This window comes from Cheilinus undulatus, linkage group 18 (genome assembly GCF_018320785.1).
Source record: "Cheilinus undulatus linkage group 18, ASM1832078v1, whole genome shotgun sequence".
Taxonomy (NCBI): Eukaryota; Metazoa; Chordata; class Actinopteri; order Labriformes; family Labridae; genus Cheilinus; species Cheilinus undulatus.
The window spans coordinates 37,713,453-37,729,829 of NC_054882.1; the positions used below are offsets into that span (position 1 = coordinate 37,713,453).

Genomic DNA, 16,377 nt, shown 5'->3' on the forward strand with positions numbered 1-16,377 from the left:
ACTCAGAAAAAGTTACTGAAAGTAAAAGTCAGGGGATGGATACAAAAAAATTCCAAGGCGCTGAACATCCCCCAGAGTTCAGTTAAATCCAATATCAAGAAATGGAAGGAATATGAAACGTGTAAATCTGCCTAGATCAGACCGTCCTCACAAACTGAGTGAGCGTGCAAGAGGGAGACTAGTGAGAGAGGCCACCAAGACACCTATGACTATTCTGAAGGAGTTCCAAGCTTCAGCAGCTGAGATGGGAGAGACACTGCAGACAACAACTGTTGTCCAGGTTCTTCACCAGTCAAAGCTTCATGGGAGAGAAAGCCACTGTTGAAGAAAATGAGACCAAAATGGTACTTTATGGCCATCAGACAAGATGCTGTATTTTAGGACTGGGAAATTAATCGCAATGAGATTAAATCACAATAAAGCCTGCTGCAATTTTCAAATCATAGAAACTGCAATATTTCTTTAACTTGAAATGTGTCAAAATACCAGTTTAATAAATCCTTTTTTTGAAGCAGAGATTTATGCATATTATGCAAACATTTAGGTGTCAATTTTTTTAAATGGTTTATAAAAGTCCTCCTTTTTGTGTTTTATATATGTTTTTCTTAATCTAACGAGTGACATAAAAATGATAATGCCCTTAAACAAAGCAAATAACATCACATTTGCAATACAAGCAAAAATAGTTAGCTCATTCTACCTAATATTGATGAAGTCTAGCGTTAGTTCATGAAAGTCATATCCCAGCTGCGATCAGCTGGTAGCCAGCCTCCGCTCCCCCACCCCAGCTGCCTCCTTTATAGTTTAAAGGAGACATATTTTACCCTCTTAAGACAAGCTTACATTGTTCTCAGAGGTCCCCAAAACATGTCTGTGAAATTTGTTGCTGGAAAAACACTCCAGTATAGGATTTTTGTGCATCTAAAACCCCCTCTATTTCTATCTGTGTCTGTAAATGGTAATAAGCTGTCTGACTCTGCCCCTGACCACACCCATCTCAGGAAATGGATGCAGCCCTCTTGGTACTTCAGACACTTTTATCCAAAGTTTAGGACTTGACTGGGATTCGAACCACCAACCTCTCAGACTGCAGTCAGCAGGATAACCCATTGAGCTATCCAGTATCTCAACTGGTGGTTGAGAGGATCAGTAAAGGACGGCTGAACTTTCCTCCAAGTGGGGGAGGGCCAACCAAACCTGGGGGCGGGTGCTTACGCTCCTGGTGAGGTCACCAGGAGCTAAATCTGAGAACAGCTTGTTTCAGCACACATTTTCTGAAAGGAGGGGAAAGAGAGGGAGAAAGGGAATAGATCTTTCTGGTATTTGAGGGGATTGTGGACAGGCCAGGGGCACATATTTGTGTTAGAAAAGCCTGAAAAATTGATTTTTGCATAATATGTCTCCTTTAAAGCTTGTTGAACCCCCATATTCAGATTCATCCTACTATGGATTAATTGCTTCAGTAATAATTTCATTGTTTTCAATACACTCGGTCTATTTATGGAATTATCTATTGCTTGAATTTGTCAAAAAATACACAAGATTAACCCAAGACTATTTGCATATTAAATCGCAATCGAAATATTTGGGAGAAAAAACGCAATTAGATTATTATTCTACTATGTTTGGCAGACATCAAACACTGCACATCACCACAAACACACCACCCCCACTGCAAAGAACTGTGGTGGCAGCACCATGATGTGGGGATGCCTCTCGAGAGCTAAAGCTACAGATAACTGGTTTGAAGACAACAAGGTGAATGTTCTGGAGTGGCCAAGTCAAAGCCCAGACTTCAATCCAATAGAGAATTTGTGGCTGGACTTGAAAAGAGCTGGTCATGCCCAATCCCTGTGCAACCTGGCAGAGCTTGAGCAAGCCTGATAGAGACCTATCCACACAGACTCACTACTGTGATGCAGCTAAGTGTGCATCTACTAATTACTGACTTGAAGGAGGTGAATATTTATGCTGTCACATCACCCCTTTTCTATTTACCTGACATTACTTTGTAGAAATCGGTTTTAACTTTGACATAAAGAGATTTTTTCTAAAGGAATTTTGTTTAAAAAAAAGTCTAATTATATTGATTTTGATTGATTTACAAAACTAATAGAAGGGTAAAACATCCGAGGGGTGAATATTTTTAGAGGCACTGTACATGAAGTAGAAGAGTGTATAGTTTCCAGAGATGAAAACATTGTTCCTGTACTTCTCTCTATTTCAAATTCAAATTCTAGATATCTGTATCGGCACTAAAAAACACCAACAGTCCCCCCCGTCATCTGAACTGAGCCACGCTTCATTTACAAAAGTTAAACGAACTCTGACTCACCTCCATCACCATGATGTCCTTGGAGCTTTGTCTCTGGACTTTGGGGTGCTGGACCTTGACGGCCACCGTCCTCCCATCATGCAACACTGCCTTGTGGACCTGAGCTAAGGAGGCTGCACCCTGAGGCTTCTCCTCGAAGGAGACAAATAACTGTGACAGCTGTGGGAGAGAAAGAGAGGGAGTGGGAGGGAGGGAGCAGAGGGTAAACAAGGGATGGAGAATGATAAATAAGACGGGAGGTGAGGGGGTGTGAAGCTGAAAGTGGTAGAGAAGAGTGATCATCAATCTCATCACCCCTATTTATAAGCTATTATTAGATACTGTACAAAAAAGGCGGGAAACAAGAGAAGTGTGCATGTACAGTGATTAATTCTCCTCATTTCTGCTTAGGTATGCTCTAAGGCCATTTATAATTACAATCTTTGTTTCATTTATTAATACAGTGTGATTTTTTTTCTTACAGCATCCACCACATTTTTCTATATAGGCATACAGACTAAGGCAAAACAGAATAAACATGCAACAAAGCTTAACATATTTATCAACAATATCATCAACTAAAGCAGACAAGAATGTCTTTAAGTGGGTTTTAAAACCATTAAAGTGACGCAGCTTTGATTTTTATTGAGGATATTTTAGAACTGCCATGAGATCAGACGTTTTGCACCACTATTCAGCCTTACATACAGTAATGGTTCTTTAAAGTGTATACAATGTGTTTCAGAAAGCTTTGGGAACATTAGAGCATAAAGTCTATGGTCACAGTGTCCCTGCTCACTCATGCAGAAGTTTCTTGAAGATTTCATGCTGCATTCTCACATTAGCACACCATGACACATTTTTACTTTGTGACTGACAGAAAACAGCAAGAAATGTCAGTGAAAGTTGTCTTCACCATGTATGGTTTGGCTCAGTGGAAGAAGTAGTGAACGCTTTAACAGTTTATTTCAGCTGTACACTGAGGTACAGTGCCGTGAAAAGGTATTTGCCCCATTTCTGATTCCTGATTTTCCTGCATATTTATCACACTTAAATGTTTCAGATCTCAAACCAATTTTAATATCTCACAAAGATAACCCAAGTAAGTACAAAACACAGTTTCTTAATGATTATTTATTTTATTGGGGGGGGGGGTCCAAACCTATCTGGCCCTATGTGAAAAAGTAATTGCCCTTTAACCTAAAAACTGGTCGTTCCACCCTTGGCAGCAATATCTGAAATCAAGCGTTTGCGATAACTGGTGATGAGTCTTTCTCATCGCTGTGGAGGAATTTTGGCCCACTCTTCTTCACAGAACTGTTTTAAACCAGCCATATTGGAGGGTTTTCCAGCATGAACTGCCCGTTTAAGGTCACACCACAACATCTCAATTGGATTTAAGCCTGGAATTTGACTGGGCCACTCCAAAAGCTTAATTTTGTTTTGGGTTTTTTTAGCTATTCAGAGGTGGACTTGCTGGTATGTTTTGGGTCGTTGTCCTGCTGCATAACCCAAGAGGAACTTAAAGGAACTTGTGGGATAAGACCTCCAGAGTCAGGTGGTATATTTTAAATTTTTATATATACATTTATATTTAATACATTGGCCTACCAGTTGGTGCAAGAGAAAAAGCTGACTTGTTGACACAGTACTTCAGAAATTTAAAAGGTTGTTTTAATTGATATTAACTAACAAACTTGTCTTAAAAATCAAATGAAAGAATTGTGATGAAATCAAGATTGTGATCTGGCCATTAAAAATCATGACACGATTTTATTTCCATATCACCCACCCCTACTGCAGAGCGACCTGTATGATGCAGCTGTCACCTGAACTGGGCTTAAGGAACTTCTCTGGAATTATGAGCACATGGGAAAAAAACCCAAAATGACTTGTAGGTACCAAACATTTTGAAATTGCTCCAGCTTAACCAAGGTCTGTCATGACTTCAATATGCTCATTTTAATCAATAACCAGTTCAAAAAGTGATAGAACATCTATAAAGGAATAAACTTTGTTTATTATAAAAAACAGCAGAGTACCCTCTTATAATCAACCAGAATCCCTGAAAAAACAACAGTCCTATTTATTTCAGAATATTGAAGTCACAAGTCTATTTTTGCCTCCATCAGTTTTTACATGAGATTGCGAGGATTTATTGGAGTTTTAAATGGATTGTTTAAATCCAGCAGTGTTAGTTTAGGAAAACATACATTGCATTATCATTAAAAAAGCATTAATATGAGGGCGTTCTTGATTATTGCTTTAAAGGAGGCCACAGAGATTTGATCTAAAAGCCCTCTTGTTTCTTCTGAACACTAATAACAGTAGAAATAACTGCAGCAATAAAAAACAATCTGCTGATATGCAACAGCGCGCTTAATTCAGGAGGACGGAAGTAATTAAAGAAGGCAGATTGATGAGTTCTTCTGCTATAAGAGTAATTTCCTCACTCTAAACTCTGAAAATAAAGGGGAATTTTATTTTAAAACCAGTAATGTTTGAATGGAATAGAGAGTCAGACTTTTAATGGTAAAATATATCACTTTATTAACTTTAAATTCTCATCTTAGTCCATATTTGCTCCCACATATCTAGCTGTAGTCTTTTGACCTCACTAAACTTTTTTCTGCAACAAGGCTATGTTGCCTGGTTGACTCGGTCACCTCTTCTGGCCTGCTGTTGGTTCTTTCTCTCCTCTCTCCCTGAGATTAGAGTTAACATAGTCCCTGTTTTCTACATTTAAACATTATGAAACACTGTTCTGGATCAGTGCTCATTTTTATCCACACTGCATCAAAAAAATCATTAAAGACATTTAGCTGTGTCCAAAATGTTTCTAAATATTCATACAAAACGTCCAGCAGAAAATTTTAATTTTCTCCTTGAAACGGAAGGATCTTAATCTGAGTGGCTTCAAGAGTGGGATCCTCATACTTTGTCTTTGCAGTCGTGTGGTTGTCAAATGAAGTCCGGTGTTTAAATCAGACCCATTGCCACAGGTGTATAAAATCAAGCACCTAACCATGCAGTCTCCATCTGTGATACAACACTGGTCATTATGGAGAGCACAGTGGCTTCACGTGTGGTACTGTGATGAATGCCACCGCTGCAATAAGACGTTTTATGAAATTTCATCTCGGCTGGATATCCCACAGTCAACTGTAAGTGGTATTATTAGAAAGTGGAAGCGTTTAGGAACAACAGCAACTCAGCCATGAACACAAGAGCATGTAAAATCACAGAGAGGAGTCAAAGACTGCTAAAGTGCAAGGTGCACAAAAGTCACCAAAGCTGATTCCATTTTTTAAGATTTCCCAACTTCCACTGGGACTAATGCAAGCACAAAACGTCTGCAGCAGGAGATTCATATAATGGGTTTCCATGGCCTCGCAGATGCATGCAAGCCTCATATCACCAATTGTCAGATGGAGTGGTGTAAAGCACCTCGACACTGGTGTGTGGAGCAATGGAAATGTGTTCAAATCACGCTTATCTGTTTGGCAGGCACATGGGTGTGTCTGGGTTTGGCAGATGCAAGTTTGGTGGAGGAGGGATAGTCATATGGTGCTGTTTTTCAGGGTTTGGGCTAGGCTTTTTACCTCCAGTGAAGGGCAATCTAAAGGCTACAGCATACCAAGACATCCTGGACAATGCTATTGTAACCCAGTGAATTAATTTAAATGTATTCAGATTGTGCCATCCTGCCTGCCTGCAGGAGTGACCTTGTGCCGCCATAACAAACTGGTTATTTTATTTTTTCCCCAAATTAATTTACTAATTTCCTTAAACTGTTTATTTTGTTTACAAACCGTTCATACCACACCCCAAATCCGCAACTCATTATCCAATTCAAGCTCATCCCATAACACATAAATATCCGGTGCACAAGGTCACTTCCTCTTTGGCAATCTCCTCACCTGGGGTCACGCAGGCAGCACGGCTGGTTGGCAGCAGAAATTACACACTACCTTCACTAAACGGTCGATCCTAACATTATAGAGACTCAGCGGTCAGGTTTTTTTTGTTACCCCTTCCTTTCCCTGGATTGGATCCGTCGTAAGACTGGCGAGCTACCCAAGGAACTCTGAACTCCCCACACCTCCCCCCCTTTCCCAAAGAAGACTACCACGGTTAGGGTAGGAACAAGGACTCTGGGACATGAGGAACTGAACTGATTTAAGGTCGATTAAAGAAAGGGCAGAACTTTAATTTTTTTGCATTTTTTTAAAAAAGGCCTCCCTTTGTTATTATTGATGGATTGTTTGAAGTTGTTTGTGTTTATTATTTGGAAAAAATATTATTTGTCAATACACTTACTTTAAACTTAACTTCTGTCTTTGTTGTATTATTCACACACCCTGGGCTTCCTGTGAGACGAACCTAGGTTTTCTGAATTACCTAATTTTCCACTATTTCAATTTTTTCAGTTAATATAATTTTCTTTAATCTAAGTTAACATATTCAAAATGTTACAAAAAATGGCGAGCTAGCCAGGAGCCTATGTTGTGTGAATAACTTGTTGAGTTTGAAAAGTTTCATTTAGCATCAAAATGGATTTCATTGCTAAGTCAGATGTTGACATTTCATGTTCAGTTATTATTAGTGGTGTTACTCACACTGAAACAGATGAAGAAATTTTTGATTGTTTGAAGAGATATGGTTCTATTAAGAAAATAGTTCCTGTTGATGATTTGACAAGCCCTTATTACAAAAACCTGATCATTGAGTTCACTCATAGTTCAGCTATAGCTGCTCTAATGCCACTTTTGCCTTACACACATTCTCCAAAAGATGTGCCTGAGATAAAATACTGCGTTAAAGCCCTAGCTAATGAGTATGCAGCCACAGAAGGTAGCAGCTATACCACTAACTACCTCAATGAGCTTAAAAAGTTGGCAAGCCACAGTGGTAAAAGTTTTGAAGAGTTGCTAAAAGATATGATGAACCAAATTAGTGAGCAGTTAGAAGAGCAGAGCAGTGTAGATGACACTGAAGATGCCTCAGTTCAGTTAATTGAGCCCACACAACCTGAAGCCTCCATGCCTGCCCAGCCCCTACCTCAGACAAACCCTACAGCTACCTCAAGAGGAACAGTCTCCCTCTCTGCAAACAACCTAAACCCACCTGAGATACAAAGAGTTGTAGTTGAGCACATCGTAAGAAAAGATGACTTCAGTACCTCTGCACTTTCTCCAGTTAGACTACGTGCCTTCTCTGGAAAATGCCCAAAACCCAGCCATGAAACAGATTATGAAACCTGGAGATCCCACATCGAGTTGCTGCTCACTGATCCAAGTTTGTCTGCCTTAAATGTGACCAGGAGAATTCTAGAGAGTTTGTTGTCCCCTGCAGCTGACGTGGTTAAAGGTCTGGGTCCTGAAACCTTACCTGCTGTCTACCTCCAGGTCCTCGATTCAGCCTTTGCCACAGTCCAAGATGGTGAGGAACTTTTTGCTCAGTTTTTAAACACTCTACAAGATCCTGGTGAAAAGCCCTCATCCTACCTCCAGAGACTCCAGTTCTCCCTGAACTCTGTCGTCAAAAGAGGAGGTATTCTGCCAGCTGAGACTAACAAACACCTCATTAGACAATTCTGCCGTGGATGCTGGGACAACACAGTCATCACCAACCTGCAGCTGGAACAGAAAAAAGAAAATCCTCCATCCTTCTCCGACCTCTTACTCCAGTTGCGCACAGAAGAAGACAGAAAGCTTGCAAAAGAACATCGAATGAAAAAACACATCAGCTCATCTAGACAAAGAGTCAACATCAATACTCAACACACTTGTGCCTGTGCTACAACCCCACCATATGATTTCAAAGCCATAGAAGATCTCCAGAAACAAATGAACAAACTACAGAACCAATTAGCATCTTTGATTTCCCAGAAAAAGACCCAGTCTACACCCCACCATGAACAATGCCCAGTTTACACACCTCGATCTCGACCTGCAGTTCCTCCCGTGTCAACACAGATGAACAAGCCCAGACCCTGGTACTGTTTTAAATGTGGTGAAGATGGCCACATCAGCACATCATGCACCAATGCTGCAAATCCAGAGCTGGTGACAAGCAAAAGAAAGCAACTGCAGCAGAAACAACAGATGTGGGACATGAAAGATCACTTGTCTAAAAAGTCAAACTAGAAGCAGTCTCTGTGGAGGGACAGATGGAGGCTGCAGTCAAGAAATGTCCCAAGAAATTGACTCTACAACACCCCACTCATCATCACTGGCAGTTACCGTCAGGACTCATAGGAACCAAAAGCACTGCACAAGTCAACATTAAAGATATGCCATTCAGCTGTTTATTGGACACAGGTTCTCAGGTGACAACCATTCCCTACTCCTTCTACAATAGCTACCTATCAGACCAAGACATCAAACCTCTGACCAATATCCTGGAGATAGAGGGTGCTAATGGCCAAGCTGTACCATACCTTGGATATATTGAACTTGATATCACGTTTCCAGCTGAGTTTCTAGGTTCTCCAGTAGACATCCACACCCTTGCTCTGGTTGTACCTGACATGAATACATCCCAGTCTCTTCTGCTTATTGGTACCAACACTCTGGACATCCTGTATGAAAGATATCTTGAAGACAAATTGGCCATTAATCATCCTCTTCCTTTTGGTTATAGAGCAGTATTACACATCCTCCAATTGAGACACGAACAGTCCAATGACAGCCAGCATGCCATCCTCAAACTACATGGAACCAGTCCCCAGACCATCCCAGCGGGAAGAACTGTAGTACTAGAGGGCAGCATTACCACTCACTCCATAACCCTTGAAAAATCTGTCATGATTGAGCACCCAGCTTCCTTCTCTCTGCCAGGTGGCTTGACTGTTAAATCTTGTCTTGTTGACCTTCCCAGACATCAGCCATGTCAGTTGCCAGTCATTATAACCAATGAATCTGATCATGACATCATCATCCCTGCTAGATCCTCCATTGCAGAAATAAGTGCCATAAGAGCCATCATCTCCAAAGAACAAAGTGTCCATAATCCAGTCCAAGCCCACTCTCCAGATCCAACATCTCCAGAACCACAGTTCAAGTTCAACTTCGCTGACTCACCACTCTCACCTGAATGGAAAAACCGCATCACAGCAAAGCTCAACACCATCCCAGAAGTCTTTGCAAAACATGATCTTGATTTTGGCAGAACAGATAAAGTCACTCACCAAATCAAACTGTCTGATGAAACTCCATTCAAACACAGACCCAGACCCATCCATCCTCAAGACATCGATGCAGTTCGTAAACATCTGGAAGAACTTCTGGAAGCCTGTGTAATACGAGAATCAGAATCTCCCTTCGCGTCACCCATCGTTGTTGTCCGGAAAAAGAACGGCAGTGTCAGACTCTGCATCGATTACAGAAAGCTCAATCTGCAGACCATTAAAGATGCTTATGCACTTCCAAAGCTTGAGGACACCTTCTCCGCTCTCTCCGGTTCAAAATGGTTCTCAGTCCTCGACTTGAAATCTGGGTACTACCAAATAGAAATGAATGAAGCAGACAAATCAAAAACAGCTTTTGTATGCCCCCTTGGGTTCTGGGAGTTCAATCGCATGCCCCAGGGAGTGACAAATGCACCAAGCACCTTTCAGCGGCTCATGGAGAAATGCATGGGAGAAATAAATTTGAAAGAAGTCCTGGTCTTCATCGATGATCTGATTGTTTTTGCCCCTACATTAGAAGAGCATGAAGCAAGGCTGATGAAGGTTTTGAATAGGCTGAAGGAGTTTGGCCTAAAATTATCCTTAGAAAAAAGCACCTTCTTCCAAACATCAGTACGCTACCTAGGACATGTAGTCTCCAGAAATGGTGTTGAGACAGATCCTGACAAGATTTCTACCCTCACAACCTGGCCTGTGCCCAAAAACTTAAAAGAACTCAGGTCATTCCTCGGTTTTGCTGGATACTACAGAAGATTTGTGAGAGGTTACTCTGCCATCGTAAAACCTCTGCACGATCTTACATCTGGTTATCCCCCAACTCAAAAGAAATTCAAAACAACCTTGAGTCCAGACAAGACATATTTAAACCCAAGAGAACCATTCAATGGCAGATGGACCTCAGAATGTCAAACAGCCTTCCAAACAGTAATTGAAAAACTCACCACCGCCCCTGTTCTCGCTTTTGCTGATCCTTCCAAGCCTTACCAACTCCACACAGACGCCAGCTCCACTGGTCTTGGAGCTGTGCTCTACCAGGAGCATGATGGAACCAATCGAGTAATTGCCTATGCCAGCAGGGGTCTTTCACGCAGCGAGTCTCGCTACCCAGCGCATAAACTCGAATTCCTCGCCCTGAAATGGTCGGTGACAGAAAAATTTAGTGATTATCTCTACGGGAACCAGTTCACGGTCATCACAGACAGCAACCCATTAACATACCTTCTCACCACAGCAAAGTTAGATGCGACCAGCTACCGGTGGTTAGCAGCCTTATCTACATTCTCATTCAAGATCCAGTACCGCTCAGGGAAACAAAACGCAGATGCTGATGGACTGTCACGCAGACCTCATGGCAATCTCTATGATGATCAAAAGTCCCAGAAGGAGAGAGAGAGAATCTGGAGATTTGCTCAACACCACCTGCATGACCCCACACCAGTTAACATTGATCAATACACTGTTCAAGCCATCTGCGACCGACAACTCATTTACAGTTCAAACTTCACAGATCATAACCTTGCCCTTGTACAATCCCTCTCCACCTCTGCTGACTCACTTCCTGACAGCTTCACTGATGACAGTCAGTTTGGAACCTCACTTATCCCTCAGTTCACAGAAAAGGAAATAGCAGAAAAACAGAGATCGGATCAAGCAATAAGACACATCATAGTACAGCTAGAACAAGGAGAAGCACCACCACCTGCCTTACGAGACCAACTTCCTGAACTTCCCCTTCTCTTGCGAGAATTTAACAAACTGGAGCTCCAAAACAACATTCTTGTGAGGAGGAGGCAAATAGGACCTGATTACTCGTATCAACTTGTTCTACCCCAGGAATTTCGTGACATCGTTTTAATTAATCTGCATGATCAAATGGGCCACATGGGCATTGAAAGAACACTTGACCTCATCAGAACCCGATTCTTTTGGCCAAGAATGTCTGTCGACGTGTATAACAAAGTTAGAACATGTGAAAGATGTCTCAAGAGAAAATCATTGCCAGAAAAAGCAGCACCCCTTGTAAACATAAAGACCACACGACCCCTTGAACTCATCTGCATGGACTTTCTGTCACTTGAACCGGATAAAAGCAAAATCAAAGACATCTTAGTGATCACAGACCACTTCACGAAATATGCATTAGCCATTCCCACACCCAACCAGAAAGCTAAAACAGTTGCAAAATGTCTATGGGACAACCTCCTAGTTCATTACGGCATCCCAGAAAAACTTCACAGTGATCAAGGACCAGATTTTGAATCAAGAACAATAAAAGAACTTTGTGAACTGACTGGAATGAGAAAACTGAGAACTACACCATATCATCCAAGAGGTAACCCTTGTGAACGGTTTAACAGGACATTATTGGACATGCTGGGAACCCTAAAGGAACGGGAAAAAGCCCACTGGAAGGATTTTGTTAAACCCCTAGTACATGCATACAACTGCACCAAAAATGATGTCACTGGATTCTCTCCATATGAATTAATGTTTGGACGACAACCACGCCTGCCAATAGACTTAGCCTTTGGACTCCCGGTTTCAGGAAAAAAACAACCATCTCATTCACAATATGTTCAGAACCTCAGATCTCACCTGGAAGAAAGTTATAGAATGGCAACAGAAAATGCAGAGAGAGTCATGCAACGGAACAAAACCAGATTTGACAAACACATCACTGCATCTGATCTATCTGTTGGAGATCGAGTCTTGGTGAGGAATGTCCGTCTAAGAGGCAAACACAAACTTGCAGATAAATGGGAATCTGAACCCTACATTGTTGTGAAAAGAGCTGGTACCCTTCCTGTCTACACTGTCAGACCCGAAAGCAAAAACACCCCTCTAAGAACACTACACCGCGACCTCCTGCTCCCCTGTGGTTTCCTGCCTCAACCCAAACAGCAGACATCTGCCAACAGACCCTCCAGACCAAAAACTCGCTCCAGCCATAACCCACCTGACAGTCAAACAGATATGGACAATTCCTCAGACGAAGAAGAGCTCATTCCCTTCCACTGGTACCATGGACCACCAAACCCTGAACCATCCAGATTTACAACAGTTATTGACATCCCAAAAGATCCCATTGCAACTCCTGTTACTCCTGAAACCTCCCAACACACAGCTGTCCCAGACCAGGACGCTGTAGAACCTAAAATGGATAACTCATCCCACAGTTTGGAAAACTCAGACTTACCTGAAACCCCAGACAGAACCCCCTCTTCTCCAGATGATGACCAAACCAGTTCACCTGAATCCCCCGATGAAGACAGTAACACTGAACCCCCTGTACGTCGCTCAACCCGGACCCGAAAACCTCCAGATCGATTCCAGTATGCAAAACTTGGCCTTCCAGTGCTAGACAGAGTACAGTCCCTTTTTCAAGGACTTAGCACAGCCTTTTCATACGCTCTCAGGGATTCAGAGATTGAAAGTAGTGTAATAGCACAGCCAACAATTTGCAGACAGCCACTTCCATGTAACGGGACGTACATGAGTTTAGGGGGGGAAAGTGTAACCCAGTGAATTAATTTAAATGTATTCAGATTGTGCCATCCTGCCTGCCTGCAGGAGTGACCTTGTGCCGCCATAACAAACTGGTTATTTTATTTTTTCCCCAAATTAATTTACTAATTTCCTTAAACTGTTTATTTTGTTTACAAACCGTTCATACCACACCCCAAATCCGCAACTCATTATCCAATTCGAGCTCATCCCATAACACATAAATATCCGGTGCACAAGGTCACTTCCTCTTTGGCAATCTCCTCACCTGGGGTCACGCAGGCAGCACGGCTGGTTGGCAGCAGAAATTACACACTACCTTCACTAAACGGTCGATCCTAACATTATAGAGACTCAGCGGTCAGGTTTTTTTTGTTACCCCTTCCTTTCCCTGGATTGGATCCGTCGTAAGACTGGCGAGCTACCCAAGGAACTCTGAACTCCCCACACCTCCCCCCCTTTCCCAAAGAAGACTACCACGGTTAGGGTAGGAACAAGGACTCTGGGACATGAGGAACTGAACTGATTTAAGGTCGATTAAAGAAAGGGCAGAACTTTAATTTTTTTGCATTTTTTTAAAAAGGCCTCCCTTTGTTATTATTGATGGATTGTTTGAAGTTGTTTGTGTTTATTATTTGGAAAAAATATTATTTGTCAATACACTTACTTTAAACTTAACTTCTGTATTTGTTGTATTATTCACACACCCTGGGCTTCCTTTGAGACGAACCTAAGTTTTCTGAATTACCTAATTTTCCACTATTTATTATTTCAATTTTTTCCAATTAATATAATTTTCGTTTATCTAGGTTAACATATTCAAAATGTTACACTATGCTTCCAACTTTGCGGCAACAGTTTACGTAAGGCCCTTTTCTATCCCAACATGACTGTGTTCTAGTGCACAAAACTAAATTTTTAAAGACGTGGTTTGATGAGTTTGGTGTGGAAGAACTTGACTGGTCTGCACAGAGTCCTGATCTGAACCCCATAGAGCACCTTTGGGATGAAATGGAATGGAGACTGCGAGACAGGCCTTCTTGTCCAACATCAGTACCTGACCTCATAAATGCTCTACAGAATGAATGAGCACAAATTCCAACAGAAACACTCCAACATCTTGTGGAAAGTCCTCCAAGAAGAGTGGAGGCTGTTAAAGCTGCAAAGAGGGGCCAACTCCATACTGAACTGCAGGGATTTGAAGCAGGGTCATTTCAGTCCCTGTTGGTGTAATAGTCAGGTGTCCAAATACTTTTGTCCAAATAGTGTAAGTCCTGAGAAATGACAGGGTAAGAAAACAAGTTAAAAAAAATATGTGCATTTTAGAGCATTTCATCATAAACATGGAACATCACTCTTAAATATGTCTGTCTTAATTTGCAATAACTTACTTTATTTACTTGGATTCAATAAAAAAAAAAAATACATTTATTATTCAGTATTAGAAATATTTTTATAACTCAGCAGCTCTAAGACAAACTAACAAAATAAAAGGTATTATCACCGTTTTTAATACTTGTATAAAATTGTATAAAAACAATGACTTCCTGAAGTCTGGAGCCCCTGGACACCCCCTCCCTGCAGCTGCCTTCAGTCGCTGCTTGCTTGTGGACTTTTCTTCCTTCAAAAGTTCCTTGTTTTTTGTGTATTTGAGCCTTCAGTTGTTGCTTGTTTGAGGGTTTTCTGCCTTCTGTTTGAGTATGTTGTATGCCCTATGTGGTTTCAGTAACAGCCAAAGAGAGTCCTGGTACAGATAATAAGAAATGAAAATTGATGTGACTATACAGAGCCAGACTCCAGGTTTGATGCATTAACTGTAAAGTCCACTGTTTCCTTTGATACAGTCTGCCCACCCACAAATCTCTCATCATGGTGCTGAGCTATTAGCATCAAGGGAGCCCTTTGAGCCGAGGTGGTCCCTCATTAGCTTCCACTCATCTCTGTGGACACACAAACGCACACACAGAAAAGACTGTGTGGGTTTGAAGGTTAAACAGATGTCTCCAGGGACCTGGAGTCATTAGGACAGACTTATTGTGTGCTTTGGAGCCTCCACATTTACCCCGAGGCCGCCCTGCAGAACAGAAACAAACCTGTCGACAGAACAAGACACGACAGCGTGCAGAGTGAAGAACACGGCTTACACTTATTGTGTCACGTTAATGTTATTAAGAGCCACAGTGATGCAGCGCAGCTTTCACAGGGCAAACACAAGGGGATGCATGGTGCTCAGTATTTATCATCACACTCTGGGCTAAGAGACACTAATAGAGCTGAAAGTAACACTTATTTCATTACTGGCTTATGAATTAAATGTTTGGTTGAAAATGGGAAATCTACAGTTTAATTACTTAGAATCAAAATAAAGTATTTAAAATGCTTTGATTCAAACTGAAAAAAATATATATATTTTACATTTAATTACTTTAAACGGTAGGTTATGTTAAATTTTGGTATTTTAGTCATTTCTGTTGCTGTGGCATTGACAGTATTGTTAGAATTTTGACAAACAAGATGGACACCTCTCTTAAGCGGCACTTATCTCCCGGTTATTTGCATACCTTAGTCTCTGAGTACCTGCTGCTGTAAAGTGATCTTGTGCAGGAAATTTGGATCAAACCAACCAGATGGCGGGGTAGGGTATTTTTATGTTTTTTAGGTGCGACACATGGTAGCTTATTAGTAGGAGGACATGTTTAAATTTTTTTTATAAGCTCTAATTAGCCAGGTAAGTCCTACTGAGATCAGACACCAAGAATGGCAACAATACAGTTTCACCCACAGGTGACTTGATGTCGTTTAGGCCCTGAAGCTTCTGGCATTTTGGAAGCCCCCTCCAACAAAAAAAAAAAAAAACCTGAAGTGGATCATTGGTATGTTCAGTTTATACTAAAAATCATACCTGCAATTCCTGTTCTTTGTTCTTGTTTTTGGTCACCAGCCACATAAAGCTTGTGAAAGCCACTAGGTACTTTTTTGTTGTCTGGAAATCACATTTTATATAATAAATGTTGACTACAGCATGCAAAAATGTACTTGAACTAGATTTGAAATCTGTTGAAATGTAAACAAACACTTTAGTTCCAAATTTAAAAAATTTGTCCCAGGAGAAAACACAGCCTGGCAAAGTCTGCAGTCCTGCTAAGATCCTGCGTGCACATATGTGGACATTACATTACATACATACCACAGTAATACTTTCTACTATTAGAATTTTTGAGAAAATTGTCTGGACTGTCCATTGAAGTATTTCACTTGAAATACTGGGGGAATACTGATGAAAATTTCAGGGATTTCAGTGAATAATTTTGGGATTATTTCTTGGAAATTTTCGTGGAATTTTTTTGTATACTATTTTGTATATTTT

The 16,377-nt window shown here is 41.2% G+C and overlaps 1 protein-coding gene across 1 annotated transcript in view; it reads right to left on the reverse strand.

The window, feature by feature from the left end:
* Positions 1–16,377, reverse strand: part of adck1 (aarF domain containing kinase 1) — a 123,153-nt gene that overhangs the window by 39,494 nt on the left and 67,282 nt on the right. Inside the window, exon 5 of the mRNA XM_041811868.1 lies at positions 2,336–2,494. Coding sequence (XP_041667802.1) covers positions 2,336–2,494 — 159 coding nt within the window. The remainder of the gene's footprint in view (positions 1–2,335; positions 2,495–16,377) is intronic.